Source organism: Stegostoma tigrinum, chromosome 26 (genome assembly GCF_030684315.1).
Source record: "Stegostoma tigrinum isolate sSteTig4 chromosome 26, sSteTig4.hap1, whole genome shotgun sequence".
Lineage (NCBI taxonomy): Eukaryota > Metazoa > Chordata > Chondrichthyes > Orectolobiformes > Stegostomatidae > Stegostoma > Stegostoma tigrinum.
Window position 1 is genome coordinate 13,827,617 of NC_081379.1, and position 17,095 is coordinate 13,844,711.

Consider the following 17,095-nt stretch of genomic DNA (forward strand, 5'->3'; position numbering starts at 1 on the left):
TGGGGTCTCACAGTCTTAAAGGCAAGTTATCCCATCCGAGTTTCCTAAAGGTTTGCTCCCCAACTGCTGTAGTGGTACCTGCGTCTACCTCTGCGTCTGGGGTGGGTGGCTATTTACCTGTGTTGATTGGCGTCACTTTGGAAGCAGTGATACAATTCAGTTGTATCAGTTCCTCATCCTTGGTCTGACTTATTTGCAAAGCCCTGTCTAGAGGTGGCTTCACCCTATGGCCTGGGTGGAGGGCGTTTTGCCTGTTTTAGTTGCTTGTCTGGGGCGAATTTGATGATTACCAGTGCAGCATGAATGTCCTTGCTCCTCACAGTATTGTGGATAAACCTCCCACCCGAGTTCTGGAACCTTGAGGTCTCCACCTCCAATCACCCTGCTTGGTAACAAAACTGAAACACGAGTTTTATCCATTGGGAGCTTGGCTGTATGATATTGCTAAGGGGTTGCCTGAGGTTGAGGACTATATCATAGCTGAAGTTCCTGAGCCCCTTCTTCTGCATCTTTGTGGGAAAGAGCCAGTCCAATGGCTTTCCAGAGGTCTAGATTTTGTTCAGTCAGGAGGTCCTTTGGGTCACAATAACAAACTCACAATGTTCTGTCAGTTTCTGCAGTCTTGTCATGAATTCAATAACTGGTTCCCCATGAAGTCTGTATTTGTCACATTAAACCTGTAATGCTGCGATTTAACAAATGGTTTGGAGTCATAGTGAACCACTACCATATCTATCAATTAGTCAAAGCATTTCAAGCTCATCTGAATACTGAAAGTTGGCGCCCCACAAGTGCCCAGGAGAAGACTTATTGTCAGTGATTCCCTTCTATCCCATGGCCTGAAAAGAGTATCTCAACTTTTTGGCATACAGGGACCAGCCGTCCACACCTGCAAAGCAAGTACTGCTTGATAGCAACATTGACGATATCTGTAAAAAATAACAATTACTTCATTCATCTATCTCTAAGTTTGGTTGACAAGTATCGTACTGTGGGGTTGACTCTTAGTGCCATCAGAGAAAATAACGATAGGCAATAAACAGTGCAGCTTGATCCAGTCTTTACACTCAGTAAAGGTAAAGTCACCATACTCTCTCACACTCAGAGACAGTTGACTGGTGTTAACTTTAACCTGGGGGTCACCACACCTCAGGTGAGGTTGAGAAGTCGGGACCTTAACAGTGACCTCAGCTGGTGTGAGAATTGAGCCACGCTGTTGGCATCCCTCTGTGTTGTAAACTAGCTGGATGGTCAGCACAGTTCTGTACAAGGGAAATTGCAGCTCAGAAAATTGATTGAGTTTTTGAGGAAGTAACCAAAAAGATTAATGAGGGCAGAGTGGTAGACAGTGTTTATGTGGACTTTGGTAAAGCCTTTGACAAGGTTCCGCAGACCAATTAGTATTTAGATCGGGCGGCACGGTGGCTCAGTGGTTAGCACTGCAGCCTCACAGCGCCAGGGACCCGGGTTCAATTCCACCCTCGGGCAATTGTCTGTGTGGAGTTTGCACGTTCTCTGTGGGTTTGCTCTGGGTTCTCCGGTTTCCGCCCGCAGGCCAAAGGTGTCCAGGGACATGCAGACTAAGTGGATTAGCCATGGGAAATGCAGGGTTATAGGGTTAGTGGGTCTGGGTGAGATGCTCTTCAAAGTGTCAGTGTGACTCGGTGAGCTGAATGGCCTGTTTCTACACTGTAGGGATTCTATAGAACACATGGCATTTGGGGTAAGCTTACCAATTGGATACAAAATTGGCTTGTGTGTAGGAGACAGAGAGCGATGGTGGACGGTTGTTTTTACAACTGGAGGCCTGTGACCAGCGGTGTTCCACAGGGATAAGTACAGGGTCCACTTTCGTTTGTCATTTATATAAATGATTTGTATGAGAATATAGGAATCGTGGTTAGTAAGTTTGAGGATGATGCCAAATTTGGTGGGAAAGTGGACAGTGAAGAAGATTATCTAAGATTACAGAGCTGAGAAATGGCCGATGGAGTTTAATTTGGATAAATGCAAGTACTGCATTTTGGTAAAACAAACAAGGACAGGACTTACACAATTAATGGTAGGTCCCTGGGTAGTGTTGTAGAGCAGAGAGACCCAGGGGCTCAGATGCATATTCTTTGAAATTTGCATACAAGTAGACAGAACATAGAGCAGTACAGCACAGTACAGGCTGTTTGGTCCACGATGTTGTGCCGACCTATTATCCTACTAACATCAATCTACCCTGCACACCCTACATTATACTATCCTCCATGTGCCTACCCAAGAGTCACTTAAAAGTCTGACTCCACTACCACTGCCGGCAGCGCATTCCACACGCCCACCACTCTCTGTGTGAAGAACCTACCTCTGACATCTCCCCTATACCTTCCTCCAATCACCTTAAAATTATGCCCTCTTGTAACAATCACTTCCGTCCTCGGAAAAAGTCTCTGACTACCCACTCTATCTATGCCTGTCATCATCTTGTACACCTCTATCAAGTCACTTCTCATCCTTCTTTGCTCCAATGAAAAAAGCCCTAGCTCCCTTAACGTTTCCTCTTAAGACCTGCCCTCCAGTCCAGGCAGCATCCTGGTAAATCTCCTCTGCACCCTCTCTAAAGCTTCCACATCCTTCCTATAATGAGGTGACCAGAACTGAACCACAGGATGGTTAAAAAGACGTTTAGCACACTTGCCTTCATTGTTCAAACCTTTGAGTATAGGAGTTAAGTCATGTTGAGGTTGTATAGGACATTGGTGAGGCCTCTTCTGGAGTATTTTGTGCAGTTCTCAGGGCCCTGCTACACAAAGGATATTACTAAATTGGAGAAGGTTTGGAAAAGGTTTAACTGGATGTTGTCAGGAATAGAGGGTTTGAGTTATAAAAATAGACTGGTTAGGCTGGGATTTTTCTCACTGAAGTGTAGGAGGTTGAGGGTGACTTTATAGATGTTTATAAAATTATGAGGGGCGTAGATAAGGTGAATAGCAAAGGTCTTTTCCCTAGGGTGGGGGAGTTCAAAACTAGGGGGCATATTTTTAAGGCAAGAGGAGAAAGTTTTAAAAAGAACATGAGGAGCAACTTCTTTTTCACACAGAGAGTGGTTGGTGTGTGGAATGAGCTGCCAGAAGAAGTAGTAGCTGCAGCTTCAACATTTGGGTAAGTTCATGAATAGGGAAGGTTTGGAGGGACAAGCAAGTGGGATAGGCTAAGCCACTGACAAAATTTTCACTGGATGTGCCAGATTCACATTTCAGCTGTTTGATTGCAGTGCAAAAAGTGGAATCTAACTCAGGATTTTTCTGATCTGTGTGGTTCAGCTGTAACTGAAGCAGAGCTTTGATGTACTAAGCCATCCAGGAAACTTCTTCTTCAGTCTGTTTTTGTCTCTGCTGTTAGATGGTTTTATTTGCTTGATTGTCAGTATGCAAAGCTGACATCCATCGGTCTATATTCTTAACTTCTTTTTCCTACCCTGTGTTTCTCAGGTCAAGCAGAGAGTGCTGTCCGTGCCGAGCAGGCCTCTTATGGTAAGACAGTTCCAGCCTTATGCAGCATGTTAAATCCAGGTATATGCATGCGAGTTGATTGACAAGCAATCCGCCAGAGAAGAATGATAGGGAACCCTGTAAGAGCAGGTTTATATTGTTGCTTGAGATAATGGGAACTGCAGATGCTGGAGAATTCCAAGATAATAAAATGTGAGGCTGGATGAACACAGCAGGCCAAGCAGCATCTCAGGAGCACAAAAGCTGACGTTTCGGGCCTAGACCCTTCATCAGAGAGGGGGATGGGGAGAGGGAACTGGAATAAATAGGGAGAGAGGGGGAGGCGGACCGAAGATGGAGAGTAAAGAAGATAGGTGGAGAGAGTATAGGTGGGGAGGTAGGGAGGGGATAGGTCAGTCCAGGGAAGACGGACAGGTCAAGGAGGTGGGATGAGGTTAGTAGGTAGCTGGGGGTGCGGCTTGGGGTGGGAGGAAGGGATGGGTGAGAGGAAGAACCGGTTAGGGAGGCAGAGACAGGTTGGACTGGTTTTGGGATGCAGTGGGTGGGGGGGAAGAGCTGGGCTGGTTGTGTGGTGCAGTGGGGGGAGGGGACGAACTGGGCTGGTTTAGGGATGCAGTAGGGGAAGGTGCACCACACAACCAGCCCAGCTCTTCCCCCCCACCCACTGCATCCCAAAACCAGTCCAACCTGTCTCTGCCTCCCTAACCGGTTCTTCCTCTCACCCATCCCTTCCTCCCACCCCAAGCCGCACCCCCAGCTACCTACTAACCTCATCCCACCTCCTTGACCTGTCCGTCTTCCCTGGACTGACCTATCCCCTCCCTACCTCCCCACCTACACTCTCTCCACCTATCTTCTCTACTCTCCATCTTCGGTCCGCCTCCCCCTCTCTCCCTATTTATTCCAGTTCCCTCTCCCCATCCCCCTCTCTGATGAAGGGTGTAGGCCCGAAACGTCAGCTTTTGTGCTCCTGAGATGCTGCTTGGCCTGCTGTGTTCATCCAGCCTCACATTTTATTATCTTATATTGTTGCTTGTTTAGTTTCAATTCCTCAAGAGAATGTTGGACCCACAAAGGCTGCTTGTAGTTATACTGCTGATCTGGTTTTATTGTTCCACTGGGACGTTTTCACAGATCTGTGATTTTGCTGCCAAAGGGTACAGGGCCTAGCAACACCATTGATACAAGGAGCTGAAACAGCGTCATCACTCTCTCAGTCGATACAAATCAAGCAAAAGGGTACCATACAAGCCAAATTTGGTGCTCAGCCACTATGTGGAAAGTTGCACATTACTGTATAGAGTAGAAGAGCAGCAACTGACTCCAGAACCTGATCGTAGAGAGAGAAGGACCACTAAGGAAGCACTGATCTGTGTAAAGTTTTAACATGGTATGTTTATTTGCTTTTAAACCTTTGTTCTGTGCACAGGTGAGAATTACACCATCTCTCTCTGTCCAGCTGCCTGGAATCTTTGCTTCTCAGCTGCTGAAGCTGCTAATTTGCTAGGATATGAGCTCAGGGGCCATTGTGATCTGACATCTCATTCAAGTGCACTTCCTTTGTTTTAATCTATAAATTGGTTGTTGGCAGACTGTACTTCCACAGAAGTGCCATTGTTGAACCTGACCCCACCCTTGCGTACGCACAGATTCTCTCACGCACCCACATGTAATCACCGGAAGGTATTCAGCAAAAATTTAATCCTTCTTTAGGTCAGGAGAAAATGAGCTTACTTCAAAATAACCTGGCTAAGGTCACCAAATATGAATCAGACTCGAGATCCTCCTATCGTGGTAGAAATTACTACTGTATCACTGGATACATTTTCTACTGAGGCAGTTTTTAAATTGGGTAATTTATTCCATTCCTGTAATGTATTTCTAATTGATTGTAGATATGTGAGCATTATTGACAAGACCAACATTTATTGAGCTTGCTTAGGTGAATGTAAGCTGCTGTCTTTAATTGCTTCAGGCCATGGAGGAGTCAGATACACCCCTGTGCTTTTTCTTTGCGGGAGGTAGTTCCAGTGTTTTAACCCTGCCGCAGAGAAGGAACAGCGATGTAGTTCCAAATCAGCATGATGTGTGGCTCAGAGGGAGATTTATAGGTAGTGATGTTCCCATGCATCAATTGCAGGTTTTGATGATACCGTCAAAGGAGGTCTGCTGAGCTGCTGCTGCCCATCTTGGGTTGTAGCGGAGGGAGTAAATGGTAGATGTGTTGGATGGAGTGCCAGTCAAGTGGGGTGCCTTGTCCTGAATGGTGCCAAGGTTCCTCTCACATTTGCAACTGGAGAGTAAATAAAAACCGAAAGAACTGCGGATGCTGTAAATCAGGAACAAAAACCAAGTTGCTGGAAAAGCTCTGCGGGTCTGGCAGCATCTGTGAAGAAAAAAGTCAGAGTTAACTTTTCAGGTCTGGTGACCCTTCCTCGGATCTGATTAACTCTGATTTTTTCTTCACAGATGTTGCCAGACCTGAGCTTTTCCAGCAACTTTGTTTTTGTTCCTACAATTGGAGAGTATTCTGTCACACTTCTGACCTCGGCCTTATAGACTGGGGGCAGGATCTGGGGAGTCAGAAATTGAATTTATCACTACATAATTTCCAACTTCTGGCTGCCCTTGTAACCACAGTATTTATATGGTTATATGGTTAGTTCAGTTCCTGGTCAATGGTGATCCCCAGTATGTTGATGTTGAGCAAATCAACAATTGCAAAGTCAAGGGGAAATGTTTATGTTCTCTCCTTTTGAAGACGGTCATTGCCTGGCATTTAAATGATAAGTAACATTCTCACTGCACAGAAACCCAAGCCAGAATATTGTTGAGGACTCTCTGTTTACAGGCACGAACTGCTTCAGTACCTAAAGGAGTTGTGAATGGTACAGAATGTTGTGTAATCATCAGTGAGCATTCCCACTACTGATCTTCTGATGGAGAGAGGATCATTGATGAAGCAACTGAAAATAGTTGAGCCAAGGACACCGCAGAGATGTCCTATAGATGACCGATGTCCACAACCGTCTTCCATTTTGCACAATGTCACTCCATGCAATTTTCTTTCTGATTCCCATTGAGATTTTACAGGGCTGTGAGATGTCGTACATGGTCATACATTGCCTTGTTGTCAAATGCAGTCACTCTCACTTTATCTCTGGGATTCAGCTATCTTGTTCATGTCAAGGCTGTTGTGAGGTCAAGAGCCGAGTCAGGAACCCAAACTGAGAGTCAGTGAGCAGATTATTGCCAATGAAGTGCCACTTGCTAGTACTATTTCCCAAAACTTCATCACCTTACTGCTGTTTCAAAGCTGACTGATGGGACAGGAATTGGCTAGATCGGAGTTTTCTGCTGATTGTTGGACAAGGCATACTCAGACACTTGCCATTTTATCAGAGATAATGGGAACTGCAGATGCTGGAGAATCCAAGATAATAAAGTGTGAAGCTGGATGAACACAGCAGGCCAAGCAGCATCTCAGGAGCACAAAAGCTGATGTTTCGGGCCTGGACTCTTCATTAGAGAGCTCTCTGATGAAGGGTCTAGGCCTGAAACGTCAGCTTTTGTGCTCCTGAGATGCTGCTTGGCCCACTTGCCATTTTGTTGGGTGACATTCTAGCTGCTTTTAAAAAACAACTTGGCTACGGATGCAACTAGTTAAGGACATTGATTCTTCAATACAACAGCTAGGATATTGACAAAGCCCATAGCATTTGCAGTATCCACTGTCTTCAGCCAGTTATAGTAATAGAGTCATTGAGATATACAACACGGAGACAGACTCTATGGTCCAACTTGTCCTTGCCAGCCAGATATCCTAAATAAATCTAGCCCCATTTGCCAGCATTTGGACTATATCCCTCTAAGCCCTTCCTGTTCATGTACCCATCCAGATGCCTTTTAAATAGAACATAGATGTTGTAATTGTTCCAGCTTCCACTGGTACAATTATTATCAGAATTATTTGGAATGAATTGATCTGGTTGAAGACTGGCATACTGGGGTTGTCAGGAAGAGTCAGAGATGGACCATCCCCTCAGTACTCTGGCTGTAAAGGGCTGCACAGCTTCAATGCTGTCTTTTAAACTGACATGTTGGATTCTCCGCTATAGGGCATGAGGGTGTTTGTCAAGCATTCACCTCCTGTTAGTTGTGTAATTGTCTGCCAACATTCGCGAGTGGATGTGGTAGGACTGCAGAACTTTGACTAATCCATTGGTTGTGGAATTATTTAGTTTGGCCTTTTCTGTGCCACTTCCACTGTTTGGCATATGTATAGTCCTGTGCTATAGCTTCATTAAGTTGGTACCTCATTTTTGTTGAAGCCCGCTGCTGTTTGTGAATTGCCCTCCTGAACTCTTCGTTGAACCAGAGTTGATCCCCTGACTTGATGGTAAAGATAACGTAGGGAATATGCCAAACCATGAGGTTGCAGATTGTGATTGAATACAATCCTTTTGACGACTCATAATATCTCATGAATACCCAAATTTAACTCAAAATCTGTTACGAATCTTTCCCATTTAACATAATGTAGAGCTAAATGAGAGTAATCTTAGTGACTTGGGGTCATCTACCAAACTTGCAGCCCTTTATCCAATCCATTGATGTAGATTATAAATAGTAAGTCACTAAGTGAGGGCTGTGCATTTCTAAAAGTTACAACTTTAAGTGAATGATTTAAATGTAAGAAAGGATTCCATAGAAAAACTTTAAGTTGAAATATTCTACCTTGCTAAATTCCGACATTGGTAGGACCATTTTTACAAGGATGCAATGGAATACACAGCCAATCCAAGGACCTGGAGCTCTCTGAGAAAATCTTGCAGTAGTCTTTGGAAGAGGGCAAACAAAATGTTTTGCATCCTGCTTATTCAAATGGCTTTGATTTGTTATGGCCAGATATGGTTCTTGAGCTGTAGTGGAGGCATAACATGGAGTTTGCAATGCCATAGTTTATTCAAGTTATGAGGGAGTAACTTAGTAAAGTAAGTGAACTTTATAAAAAGCATTTTTTGAGAAGCCTTTGCACCACTTTCAAGTAAATGCATTTTGACCTGTCAATAAATAAAATTGATATACTCCTTAAATGTTACTGTAGAGGTTGCATCTACAAAGAGAGTTCACCATTTAGAAAGTTTCAGACGACCAGACATTATATCCAAGAGCTGGGAGGTTATGATAGAGCTGTTTAGAACATTGGTAAAGCCACAGACAAAATGCTACAGCCCAGGCAATGAAGTAAGACTACATAGACAAGAGTTGTTTAACTTGAAACAGAGAAGTCTGCACGGGGACCTGACTGAAGTTTACAAAATTGAGGCATAGGGTCTGTCGCAATTGTAACAAGGTCAGCCAGGTGGATCTCATTGAACATGACCTCCCTGATTGGGGCAGTCAATCTGGCCCAATCAGGGAGTCCTGGCTGACAGATATAAACAGGAGTATCAGGGGTTTGGCTCACTCTTGGAACTAGCTTTGTACAAGCTGGGTCAATATCATGTACTTTGCATGTCTAAATAAAGGGTGAGTTGGTGACGGGATGCCAAATGGAGTTATCTCTTGGTCAATAGCAATAAACCTTTTCCTTTGGAGGGATCAATCAGCAGTGTTTGTTAAGGAAATTTAGAAGGGATTCAGGGAGAAATACATTTTCAGGGGGTGGTGGAACTCAGTCTGAGTTGCAGGCAGGAATAATTTGCAATAAAATACTTAGTGATCATCTTGAAGTTCCAAACCACATGAGGGTAAGGGCTAAATGTTGAGAAATGGGATTAAAGTAGACAAGTTCTTGATGACCAGTGTGGATAATGATGGATCAAAGGATCTTGTTCAGTGCTGATCCCATAGCAAATTGAATGCTAAAACTCCAACCTTTTTCTTAATTTGTATTTTTTAAATTTGCGCATTTTCTTGTCTTTTTAGCTGGGGTCCTTTTCCTGTTACATTTTAACTTTTCACTTAGGTTTGCAGAGGGTTTCTTGCCCAACTGATGGCTATTGGTTTATGCTCGCTTGGTGACTTTTAAGTGCGAAAGCTGTTGTTGTCTTTTAGGTATTATTCCTGTTGAGTCTTTAGGTCTTGTGCATTTGGTGCAGTAACTTGCTTTCATATCACATCTTAATGGCTTGTTCAAAGTCATTTTGCTAGCATGCTGCCAATCAGGATTTGATATGAAATCAGTGTTATAACAAGTGACTAAAAATTCATTATTTAAGGTGTGTCTAAAGAGAAAGTGCTGCAGAGTGGAATGCATGCTTACGCAGCTTAATGACTGCCTGTGGCAAGTTAACACAAAAAGTATTGCATAACATATTAGAATTAGAAATTAGTAGAATTGCAGAGAGGGAAGAACAAAGCAATTTCATCGCAGTTTCTTTTTTTCCCAGTGAAGTGACCACAAATTGAGAACAAGTCAGTTTAGCAGTTTCAAATTGGAAACTGGGTTCACAATCAAATCGATGATTTTTAGATGTACCTCCACTGTGATAAGCAAGTGAATTTGAAGTGTTAGACTCCGCATGATTTTTTAAAATTCAATCCAATTCAAGCAGTAAAATTGCCCATCTGTCCTTGATGTAGCAATGTTTCAACCATTTCAAGGGAATTAGCAGAAGCATTGTATCTACCTGTGACAATTACAACATTTAAAAGGCATCTGGATGAGTATATAAATAGGAAGAGTAATATTTGGAACTAAATAAATGAAGTCAAGACAAAAATAGAAGTGAATAGGTATGATCTTATAGCTATTATACAGACATGATTACAAGAGGGTCAAAGTTGGGAAACACACATTCAGGGTCATGTGAGCTTTTGAAGGGGCCAGCAAGAGGGAATGGTTAGTCAGGCAGCTTTCTTAGTACAGTATGGAATAAGTATGATAACAAGAAATTATCTTTGATTTGAAAATGTAGAATCCATATGGGTGGGAAAAGGAAATAAATAAAGAGAAGAAAACAGTGGTAGAACTACCATATAGGACCCCAACAGTAGCTTTAACGCACAACAAGTTAATGAATGTTAATGAATGGCATGTCAAACAGGCACTACATTAATAATGGGTGACTTTAATCTTCTTGTAGATTTGGAAAATAAAATTGGCAGATATAGCCACAAGGAAGAATTATAGTATTTATTTTGTACGTTTTCCTAGAAACAATATGTGGATCAACCATGCATGAGTTATTTTGGATTTGGTACTCTGTAATGACACAGTTTAATAAATGATCTCAGAGTTAAAAATTGCATAGAAAACAGTGACTATAATATGGTAAATTTAGCATTTGGTTACAAGGAAAATGTGGGCAGAGTTGGCTGGTTTGAATTAAGAAAGGGCTTTAGTAGAAATGATATTTGATAGATGCTTATTATTAACTGTTGCAGCCTCTACTTATTAAATTCCACTTGCCAATCAAACAGCACTCTGATCTCACTGTATAATTGTCGTTTTCCCTCTATTTTTGTCTTATTGTAAATTGTCCTGGTGAGTGCAGGACACAAGATTAAGTGGCATTGCAGACAATGTAGATGATAGAAAATTACAAACGGATATTGATAGACTAAGTGAATGGGAAAAACTGTGGCAGGTGGAGATCACCATAAGCAAGTGTGAGGTTATCCATTTTGGGCCAAAAAAGGATAAATCAGGGTACTTTCTAAATGGTATGAAGTTAAATACAGTGAATTTCCGAAGGGGTTTGTTAGTTCAGGCGCGTAGATCTTTAGAAGATCACAAACAAAAGCAGAAAATAATCAATAAGGCTAATGGAATATTGGTGTTTATATGTAGAGGAATGGAGTACAAAGATGCAAATTTAATGGTGAAGCTATACAAAACCCAGGTTAGACCCCACTTGAAGTCCTGTGTGCAGATCTGGACACCACACCTTAGAAAGGATATCCTAGTCTTGAATGGAATACAGTGTAGATTTACAAGAATGATACCTGGAATTCTGGACCTAAATTAAAGAATCATAGTCATACATCACAGAAACAGACCCGTTGGTCCAATCAGTTCATGCTGAACGCAATCCCAAACTAAACTAGTCCCAGCTTCCTGTGCTTGGCCCATTTACCTCCAAACATTTTTTTATTCATGTACTCATCTAAATGCTTTTAAATGTTGTGATTGTAACAGCGCCCACCACTTCCTCTGGAAGTTCGTTCCACACACAAACCACTCTGTATGAAAAAATTGCCTTGCATGTCTTTTTTTAAAATCTTTCTCCTCTCATCTTAAAAATATGCCCCCTACTTTTGAAATACCCACCTTCAGGAAAAGACACCAGCCATTTATCTTCTGTATACCCCTCATGATTTTATAAACCTCAAAGGTTTATGAGGAGAGGGTATTCAAATTATTTAAATTAGAAGTTTAAGAGATCATCTGATCAATGTCTTCAAGTTATACAGAGGAAAAGACAGAGGTGATAGAAACTACTTCCACTGGTTGGGGATTGTACAACTAGGTGTCGTTGCCTGAGAATTAGGGCCAGACCATTTGGGATAGTTGTTAGGAAGCACTTCTACACACAGAGAGTGGTTGAGGTTTAGAACTCTCTTCTGCATATAGCATTGGATGCTCAATCAGTTATTAATTTTAAATCTAAGTTTTTAGTTTATTAGGATATTAAGGAATGTTTGTTAGCAAGGATACTAAGGAAATTGGGCTAAAGGCAGGCGTATGGAGTTAGGCCACAGATCAACCATGATCTTATTGACTGGTGTAACAGGTTCAAGGAGTTGAATGGCTTGCTGCTGTTCCTGTGATCCTATAAAAATCTATGACAGAATGTGCCTTTATACAGCATTCTACAGTGTTAGCTGTTGGATCATACAGCTGCAAAAACAGTGCAAAAACAGGCCATTTGGCCGAACTGATCAGTGTTTATGCTCCATGTCATCTTCCCTCCCATCCATACTTCATCTATCCCTATTAATATATAGTTCACTTCAATAAGTACAATTGGTAACACGTTCTGACAACTCACTGTGTAAAAAGGTTTCTCCCAAATTTCTTATTCGATTTATTAGTGGAATGTACCCTTCATTTTGAATTCTTCCACAAGTGGAAGCGTTTCTCTCCATGTAAACCATCTCCAGTTCCTGTGTGATTTTGAAGGCCTCCATCAGGCCACCTCTCAAACTTCTCTTAGCTAGAGAAAACAGTCACCGCCTCCCAGTTTGGGAGAACTGTTGACCAAAGCCTGCCCTATCAGAAGAAGTAAAGGAAACAAACCGCATGAAAATTTGAAAGAATTTTCAAAGCTTGTATAAAATATGAAACGTCAGGGCTGAAAAGAGGGGATTGGCGGCCAAAGCCCTGCCCCTGTAAGCACCAGCACTACTTGTCTTCCTTTACCTGGTGTTGGCTGAACAATATCAATTTGCCTATTTTGCAGTAAGACATTTTGCAGGAGGTATTATAAACAAATTATGCCACTGAGACACATAAAAATACATGAGGGCAAATGGCCAAAATCTTCATCAAGGAAATTGGTGTGACAAGATATCTTTAAAAGGGATAGAGCAGTGGTGCTTGGGCTTTGTAAGCTGTTACTTTCTCATCGCTAATTCAGATTGGCAGCTGTAAGATAATTATTGCTGTTAAAAATTTGGAATGGAGTTTAAAATATCCCCCAATATTTCTCACTTCCTAGTTGGTACCCTGACCCTTAACCCAATGGACTCGATCGTTAGCTTGTGTACAGGAGCAAACCACTGGTCCATTTTTTTTCAATTTCCAAAATCTTATCTCCCTACTCTGCCCCACTTCCCATGCAAAAGAGCAGAAAAGAAAGTTGTATTCTTAAATAGTCTGACAACTATGAATGCTGAACTGAGTGTTGTAATGGAATGTGCTCTGTGCTAGAAACCAGCAGCCTTGGGATGTATTCCAGAAATACTTCAAACAACCCTAAGCGAAAAGAGGACATGAAAGGGCTTGTCAGAAGAAAGTAGCAGCTGTGAAGCTTGTTACCATGGTGTGAATCGTACATCAGAAATGAATTTAGCCTGCTACATGGTGTGACTGAATTATTCACAAGACCACATCAAATAAGGTTAAAACTTAAATAATCATATTGGTGCATTGATTGTCACCCATGGGAAATCAGTGGATGGTTGAAGTTGTACAATCAGCTTTAATCGACATCTGCCAGTCTTCTCATACTAAAAGCATTTTGGTTGCCTTTTCATTGCGTAGTGTGGAATTAAGGCCAAAGATATCGTCCACAATGCTTTCAAAAAGCATCTCCTCAACTCAGTACATCAGCATAACAAAGTGTGGAGCTGAATGAACACAGCAGGCCAAGCAGCATCTCAGGAGCACAAAAGCTGACATTTCGGGCCCAGACCCTTCATCAGAGAGGGGGATGGGGAGAGGGAACTGGAATAAATAGGGAGAGAGGGCGAGGCGGACCGAAGATGGAGAGAAAAGAAGTAGGTAGAGAGGAGAGCGTAGGTGAGGAGGTAGGGAGGGGATAGGTCAGTCCAGGGAAGACGGACAGGTCAAGGAGGCGGGATGAGGTGGTAGGTAGGAAATGGAGGTGCGGCTTGAGGAGGGAGGAAGGGATGGGTGAGAGGAAGAACAGGTTAGGGAGGCAGAAACAGGCTGGACTGGTTTTGTGATGCAGTGGGGGGAGGGGACGAGCCGGGCTGGTTTTGGGATGTGGTGGGGGAAGGGGAGATTTTGAAGCTTGTGAAGTCCACATTGATATCATTGGGCTGCAGGGTTCCCAAGCGGAATATGAGTTGCTGTTCTTGTAACCTTCGGGTGGCATCATTGTGGCACTGCAGGAGGCCCATGATGGACATGTCGTCTGAGAAATGGGAGGGGGAATTAAAATGGTTTGCGACTGGGAGGTGCACTTGTTTGTTGCAAACCGAGTGGAACAACTGCACCTCCCGGTCGCGAACCATTTTAACTCCCCCTCCCATTCCTCAGACGACATGTCCATCATGGGCCTCCTGCAGTGCCACAATGATGCCACCTGAAGGTTGCAAGAACAGCAACTCATATTCCGCTTGGGAACCCTGCAGCCCAATGGTATCAATGTGGACTTCACAAGCTTCAAAATCTCCCCTTCCCCCACCGCATCCCAAAACCAGCCCAGTTCTTCCTCTCCCCCCACTGCATCACAAAACCAGCCCAGCCTGTCTCTGCTTCCCTAACCTGTTCTTCCTCTCACCCATCCCTTCCTCCCACCTCAAGCCGCACCCCCATCTCCTACCTACTAACCTCATCCCGCCTCCTTGACCTGTCCGTCTTCCCTGGACTGACCTATCCCCTCCCTACCTCCTCACCTACACTCTCCTCTCCACCTATCTTCTTTTCTCTCCATCTTCGGTCCGCCTCCCCCTCTCTCCCTATTTATTCCAGTTCCCTCTCCCGATCACCCTCTCTGCTGAAGGGTCTAGGCCCAAAACGTCAGCTTTTGTGCTCCTGAGATGCTGCTTGGCCTGCTGCGTTCATCCAGCTCCACACTTTGTTATCTTGGATTCTCCAGCATCTGCAGTTCCCATTATCACTCAGTACACCAGCAGTTGCCAGCAAGCCTCATCCACAGCTGATGCTGTCCCAAAACATGCAGGGACAATGAGAACTGCAGATGCTGCAGTCAGAGAAAAGGCAGTGTGGAGCTGGAGGAACGCAGCAGGCCATGCAGCATCCAGCTCCTCTGATGCTGTCTGGCCTGCTGTGTTCTTCCAGCTTCACACTGTGTTATCCAAAACATGCAGAGGGACCAAGACAGAGGACTCTGAATGCTGCGAGCTGTCGGTTTCCTGGACTCGGTGAGTGTGGCACTGCTTGTGAGATGAGGGAACAGAAAACTGAATGTGGACCACACCGTGGAGGGGAATTAAGTGCCTACTCACATGTGAACTCACCCAAACTGGATGCCTCTATCATTTTTTTCAGCCCCCCAATAGAGATGACCTGTGGCCTCCTGGCTTAGCACACCACCCACTAAAAGCTGTACAGAAGGCCAGTTTTCTTGCCTTTACAGTAATGAGTTCCTGTCGTCACAAATAATGTACACTTTAGTACACTTGCAATGCATGTCATTCATTTTCCCCAATAATAACCTCTTTTAGAGGACAAGTGGGCAGTAGCAACATGAGCTGCCTTGGCATAAGCCACTACAGGAACAGCATGCTACCACCCAGCTGCATTCCTGCAGGGTATGGGGAAAAGGTCTAAGTAATTGCAACTTTCTTATTATCATCTTGAGTAAGTGATCTATGAACTGCAATTGCAGATAGGCGTGAAGTTGTGTGGTTCAACTGTGAGGCAGTTGTACCTCTTTCAATGTACTGAGTGAGAATGAAAGCTGTTAGCAGCTCCATCCTGGTTAAGTGAAACCCCACAGCTGTAGGCAAAGCCCTGCTCGCTAGATATTAAAATAAGGATTTCTATTTTTGTCTTCAGCTGTTGTATAAATCTGTCTCACTGTCCTCATTTTCTACTCGTTCGCAAAAGACACAAAATCCTGATTCCCCAAAAAAGTAGTTGGCATCAATGAATGAAATCTCCTGCAAGCCATTAGAGATTTCTCATTCTCACCAGTATTCTATTTAAATTTTGTGTTAGGTTTCGGATATAATGAGTGTCCGGTTGGCCTTATGTGTAAATAACCTGTGGCTCAAGCAGCTTTAATAGATTAAACTGTCAATCCTGTGAACTATTCTCTCACGTTTAATTCCTTCACTTCTTTAGATATTCAACATTACTCGGTAGTACTCCATGGATATTAACCACCCATTGCACATTGTTCCATTTATGATTGATTCATGATTGAACTGACATTGACACGATCAGGCAGCACCACTGTGGGAGGCATCACGATAGGGGCGATTAATAAATGCTTGCCTAGCCAGTGACACCCTCATTCTGTGAATGAAGAAAAAAACTCCAGCCTGATGCTGTCCTCATCAGCTGCCTATATGTACCTCCGGGGTGCCGGTTCTGGAGTAGAAACTGCAGCTGATAAATCCTTTTTCAATGCTAGGGGCATTAATCACAGTTGTTGTGTCATAGCCACTTTCCTTGCCAATCTGGTGGAACATCCTGAATTGACTGAATTGCCTTTTCTTGAGGTTATGGTCTTATTCTTCTGTTTGCCTTCCTTTTAATGATATTGGAGACTCTCAATCATTGGAATTATTCCAAAGTGCTGGCCACCAAAGCACTGAGATTTCCAACCTACCTGGCGGAATGGGTCATTGCTAAGGAAGAAAGGTGGATGAAAATCTTACCCTGCAGTATCTCTTTGACAATGATGGGGCCTCAGCAACTTATCCCAGATCCTCTAGTCAGAGGCCCTTACATTTGTGAGAGCAGATAATTGGAAGTATAAGTTATTGAAGCATGGTTTACTTCAAAATAAGAGCCTGTTCACTGTTGAAATTGTATAATTATATGGGGAGGTGATGGCCTAGTGGTATTATTGCTGGTCTGTTAATCCAGAGACCTGGCTAATGTTCCTGATTCAAAATCCCACCACAGCAGATGGTGGAATTTGAATTCAATTAAAAAATAACAGGAATTAAGAGTGGAATGCTGATCATGAATCAATTATCAGGAAAGA

General features: G+C 43.2%; 1 protein-coding gene across 7 annotated transcripts in view; it reads left to right on the forward strand.

The window, feature by feature from the left end:
* LOC125463994 (rabphilin-3A-like) overlaps positions 1-17,095 on the forward strand; it is a 214,379-nt gene that overhangs the window by 132,162 nt on the left and 65,122 nt on the right. For 6 of the 7 annotated variants that reach the window (XM_059654974.1, XM_059654975.1, XM_059654979.1 and 3 more), the window contains one exon: positions 3,477-3,518. The exons of the other annotated variant lie outside the window; for it this stretch is intronic. In XM_059654974.1, coding sequence (XP_059510957.1) covers positions 3,477-3,518 — 42 coding nt within the window. The remainder of the gene's footprint in view (positions 1-3,476; positions 3,519-17,095) is intronic. 7 annotated transcript variants of the gene reach the window in all.